Genomic DNA, 4,730 nt, shown 5'->3' with positions numbered 1-4,730 from the left:
GACGTCTTGCTTTTCAGTATTCGCCCAAATCGCCTGGATATCTTGAAAATAATGAACACTTGTGCAGGTCCAAGTTTGATTCATTCGATAGCAGGGGTGTGTAATTCCATTCGCAAAAACGTTTTTCCAAAAAGTTATGACTAGGTATTACGTTTTTCCAAAAAGTCATGACTAGGTATTATTATCACAGTCATATGTGAATTTTAATACAGTTGATCTCATTAGAAAGTGTGCAAACGTCATAAAATTGGTGTTGCTGGTCTATAAACTATATTGTGTGGAAATATCATGCCGCTACCTCATAGAACAGGTTCAAATTTTGTTACGTGGTGTTTTTTGTCGTTGGATACTCAAACCACCTCACGGACGACCAAAAGGATTTTCGCGATTGATGCATAGCTTGTTAACTTGCGTTTCCGCGAAGAAAGTAATAGTATAACTTTTATGTGCAAATGAGTCATAACAACCAATGAGAGCTGCAGACAGATTTCCACTTATGGTAGCCTACCTTCCGCGGTCACTACTGTCATTTTTTTTAAATGATGTATATTTCACGCAGAAATGAACACAACTTCAAACGATGTAGGCTATCAAAAACAAAACACCAGCATACAAATTTAAAAAAAATTTAAATGTAAAGTAAAACACAATAACTACCTAAAAATATCAAATATAACCTTGTCACAACTATGTTTTAACGATAATTTTTGCTAGGTATGTTGAGGCAGAAATACCTGCAATTTTGGTTGCGAGCATCTAAAAAGGCAGATAGTGCTGAAGTCTCCTAATGTAGGCGAACCGTGGGTTTCCGGTCAAGCCAATCACCGATCGGTTGGGAACTTCTGTGTAGCATAGAAATCTGTACGAATACTTACGGTAGTGTAGTATTTCAATGCAAATACACAACTAAAAATAGCAGGAGCTGTGTTTTGAGATTCTCACAGATGTTTATATTACAAAGACTTCTTTGTGGTTCAAGTTTACCGATAAGATGGGTGCCCTTTTTGTCAATCACTTGGTTCGATGAAGCATATCGTGAAAGATCCAGTGTTTCATGACAACAACAAAGCAGTAAACCATGACTCAGCATTAGGGTGCTGATGTTTTGACATTCTCAATTCGCTTGTAAGTCCAATTGTTTGTGCTGAAAACGTACAGAGCTTCGAACGCTTCTTTCTGCAATCAAATCACGATTCGCGCGTTTAGCAGAATGCGGAAGTTTTTATAAACACAGAACATTTCAAACATTGGCACCAATGGCACGTCACATGTGCTTCTAAAATCACCAAAGAGACGATCCTCGTCAAAACTTTTTTGTGGTGGTCAAAAATTAAATGGCTTTAAGTGGCTTAACTTTGATGTACAGAAGAAATACATTTTAGAAATACTATTACCCTGTACAGAAGAAATACTTTTTTGCTAACAAAATTCCTACAGAAATTTAACAAAGTCAGGATTTTTTCTAGCAAGGGTGTTGTAAACCTGTTATTATGCCTTATCTAAAAGGAAAAGTTTGCTTGGTAACTGGAGCTTCTCGAGGCATTGGAAAAGGAATTGCTCTTCAACTGGCATTGAATGGTGCAACATGTTATATAACCGGAAGAAGTTTGGAGAAACTTAACCTTGTTAAAGAAGAGGTTTATACATTATGTATAATACATATAAAAAAGTTTGAAATAGAAATATAACCTAACATATCGACATCAACTGCAAATTCACCGCAAAATGAAATAGTCTTTGTCCTGCTAGATACAGCCTACAAGATTGTTTTCAGTCACCAGCTGCACTGATGAGAAGGAATGCTTACAGCTCTATGCAGCACAGTTACATTTATTTTATGTGACTTTTTGCTAGGCTGAGGAAAGAGATGCATGTGGAAGATGTATCCCCATTCAATGTGATCACAGTGATGATGCTCAAGTTAAACAACTATTTGAACAGATTGCAAATGAGAATGATGGACAGCTGGACTTGCTTGTAAACAATGCCTACTCTGCTGTCAATGTAAGTTGCAGTTGTGCTTACTGGTGCTCATTGGTTATCTGTTAGCTCTGTTGAATTAGACACATTCTAAAGATGCAAAAAAGTATTTACACAGCACATTGGTTTGCCCATTTATTTATATATATACTGGAAATTCAAAACTAATTACATAAAAGAAGCGGTAAAAAAACAAATGAAGATTTGTAATATTGTTCTTTTTTTGCCACACAATAATTTTTTGTATTTGTGTGGTCAAAACTATTGTTTTTATACTACTTTTTTTAATATTGTTGTGCGACTACGTGATGTCTGATGGAGCATATTAAGTGGTATATATTTTCCAGTGGCTGATAGAACATGCAAAAGAAAACTTTTGGGATCAGCCAGATGATGGATGGGATGTACACAACATTGTTGGTTTGAGGTATTGATGTTGCAATCACACTAACTTCAGTTATTCATTTTTTTGTGGGCAGAAAACTTTTGACACTGGTGTCTCAAACTTAATGTGATACAAATCATTTGTGTTTTTATAGGAATAATTACATTTGTGCTGTGCAAGCTTCACGACTTATGGTGAAACGAAGAAAAGGACTTATTGTAAATATTTCTTCAATGGGTAGTGTTATGTATGTTCAAACACCTCCATATTCCATTGGCAAAGCTGGAGTAAGAAACTGTTACTATAACACGTTTGAACATAAAAATATCCAAACCCAAATTCCACAGAAAGATAAAATGACCAGGGATTGTGGAATTGATTTGGAACCATTTAATGTTGCTTTTGTATCTTTGTGGCCGGGGGTGGTTCGAACTGAAACGGTCCTGAGTGCAAAAGAGAGAATAGGATTGGAACCAGATTCACCCGTTGAGTATTGTCATATTATTTATCCATATTGTACCTGTTTGCAAGACAACCAACTTTTTTATGTACATATGCATAAAATTATATGAAATGCCTATTGGCCAGTGCAAATATTTTGTGTAAAATGAACCCAGTCAAATGCATGCACTGAAAAAAGAACTAAATTACAAACAAATATCTTTTTAGAAAATTTAAGTTGTTGCTACAACAGCTGTCATTATAGCTAAATCTGTTTGTCAAGATTGACAGTCGAATGACTTTTAAATTTTCCATGTGGATATTTGTGATCATATTATTCTATTTAAAGCACTGTGTCGTCCGTTTTGAATTACTGTTGTTAAATTGTAATTGAAACTGCATGTTTTGTTTTTACAGCTTGCTTGGCTGCTGGAAAATGGAGAATCAACAGAATTTACTGGAAAATGTATTGCCAGTCTATTAGCAGGTGCATGTTAAGTACTTAAATTTGTGTCCTTGAATATTCTTTTTTGTCTGAGATTTTCAGAGACAAAACTAGAGGTATATTGTACTAACCTAACAAGTGCTTCTCAGCCCTTTTTCCAAAGCAAAACCTGAAGTTTGCAAGACGCTGCATAAGCAAATAGCTGTTGTGATTTAAATTAACTTTCTTAGGTTGGTGTTTTTGTACATCAAATGCACATTTGCAACAGGTTTACAAATGCAGTGTTTATTTTCCAGATCAGAATATAATGAAAAGAACTGGACAGGCTTTTTTCTCTTCAGATATTGCTGCTGAATTTGACATCAAAGATATTGATGGTAATTTACTATGACTGTTTAATATTTCAGAATACTTCCCTATGTTACTAACTACATTTTGTTGGATAAAAGCTTTGTGATTTAAACATGCCCCTCAACCAGCTAAACAACAAAACAAATTGATTTTCTTCATCGGGATAATATAATTGTAACAGACAAGGCTGATTCAACAACACCAGTTTCTCAATGTTTAATTTAAACCCAAACAGATTGCGTAATTTCTCAATGTTTAATTTAAACCCAAACAATGTTTAAATTTTTTAGATTGCGTAACAGTTGTTGCCCACAAATGCCCAAATTGCCCATTTTTTCTCAGAGCCACCTAATATTCTCCACTACCCCCTTATAATTTGTCCCTCAGGGGCGCTGGCGTCCACTAGGAGAGCCACAGATCTGAGCAAACATTATTTTAAACTTACCCAGAGTAAGCAGTATAATGTAACATATTATTGTGATCAGGTCAAATCCCTGCAAACATGAGAAGCATCAAGAGCATGGCAGCTGTTTCTGGAGCAGCGTGGCTCAGTAAATACATACCTTCCTTTATTAAAGTGCCTTTTGGTGTCCTTACAACCTTAGTTTCTTATAACAAACATAATGAAAAAAAGGAACCAACCAAATATGCATGATATGACTTGAGTTCTTAAAATGATAAAGTGCCATGGTATTTTTGGGCCATACTATACGAAGTTAATCGTGCAGTATTTGGCACAATGCACACCTTTTTTTTTACCTGTTGAATGAGACCTCTTATGTCTAAACAACATGCATTTCGCTGCACTGTCTGCAGCTCAGTGATTATTTTATGGCTCTTTTGCTTGTATATGTTGTCAACATTTCTTTAATATTTTCCGTTAATTTGGACTCCTGATGAGCATTCTTTTTTTGATCATTTGTATTTTAACTGTATGCAGCATTGTGGAAGTTGTACTAATTCCCCCATTAAACTATACACGAGTGTGATATAAACTGCCTTTTATTTTGTGTTACTTAAAAGCGACATTCTCTATCTTTATGTTTTTTTGCATTATTCAGTCAAAGACCAGTAGGTTCCATTACATTTTTCCCAATGCATCATTTCTTTTGTTTGAATTACAAAAGT

General features: G+C 35.1%; 1 protein-coding gene across 2 annotated transcripts; it reads left to right on the top strand.

Annotated features, from left to right (window-relative positions):
• Nucleotides 1–1,232: 1,232 nt before the first annotated feature.
• LOC145895406 (dehydrogenase/reductase SDR family member 1-like) lies at nucleotides 1,233–4,730 on the top strand. 2 transcript variants are annotated; one of them, XM_082984213.1, is made up of 8 exons: nucleotides 1,417–1,637; nucleotides 1,855–2,004; nucleotides 2,328–2,407; nucleotides 2,520–2,652; nucleotides 2,713–2,850; nucleotides 3,224–3,293; nucleotides 3,548–3,628; nucleotides 4,088–4,728. In XM_082984213.1, exons 1-8 carry the CDS (start codon nucleotides 1,491–1,493, stop codon nucleotides 4,255–4,257), a joined length of 969 nt encoding a protein of 322 aa, XP_082840339.1. In that variant the 5' UTR covers nucleotides 1,417–1,490; the 3' UTR covers nucleotides 4,258–4,728. The 2 variants fall into 2 exon arrangements, with proteins under 2 accessions (XP_082840338.1, XP_082840339.1); XM_082984212.1 differs by having other exon boundaries at nucleotides 1,233–1,637; nucleotides 2,520–2,850; nucleotides 4,088–4,730.

The sequence above is a fragment of the Ascidia mentula genome, chromosome 3 (genome assembly GCF_947561715.1).
Source record: "Ascidia mentula chromosome 3, kaAscMent1.1, whole genome shotgun sequence".
Classification (NCBI taxonomy): domain Eukaryota; kingdom Metazoa; phylum Chordata; class Ascidiacea; order Phlebobranchia; family Ascidiidae; genus Ascidia; species Ascidia mentula.
Note: the sequence above shows the minus strand (reverse complement) of the source record. Positions and strands in the feature narration are given on the sequence as shown.

Bases quoted from the DNA above. Each gene is read 5' to 3' on its own strand.
- LOC145895406 (XM_082984212.1), top strand. From the start codon at position 1,491: ATGCCTTATCTAAAAGGAAAAGTTTGCTTGGTAACTGGAGCTTCTCGA. The intron at 2,408-2,519 runs GTATTGATGTTG...GTGTTTTTATAG, and splicing joins CACAACATTGTTGGTTTGAG to GAATAATTACATTTGTGCTG. The intron at 3,629-4,087 runs GTAATTTACTAT...TATTGTGATCAG, and splicing joins TGACATCAAAGATATTGATG to GTCAAATCCCTGCAAACATG.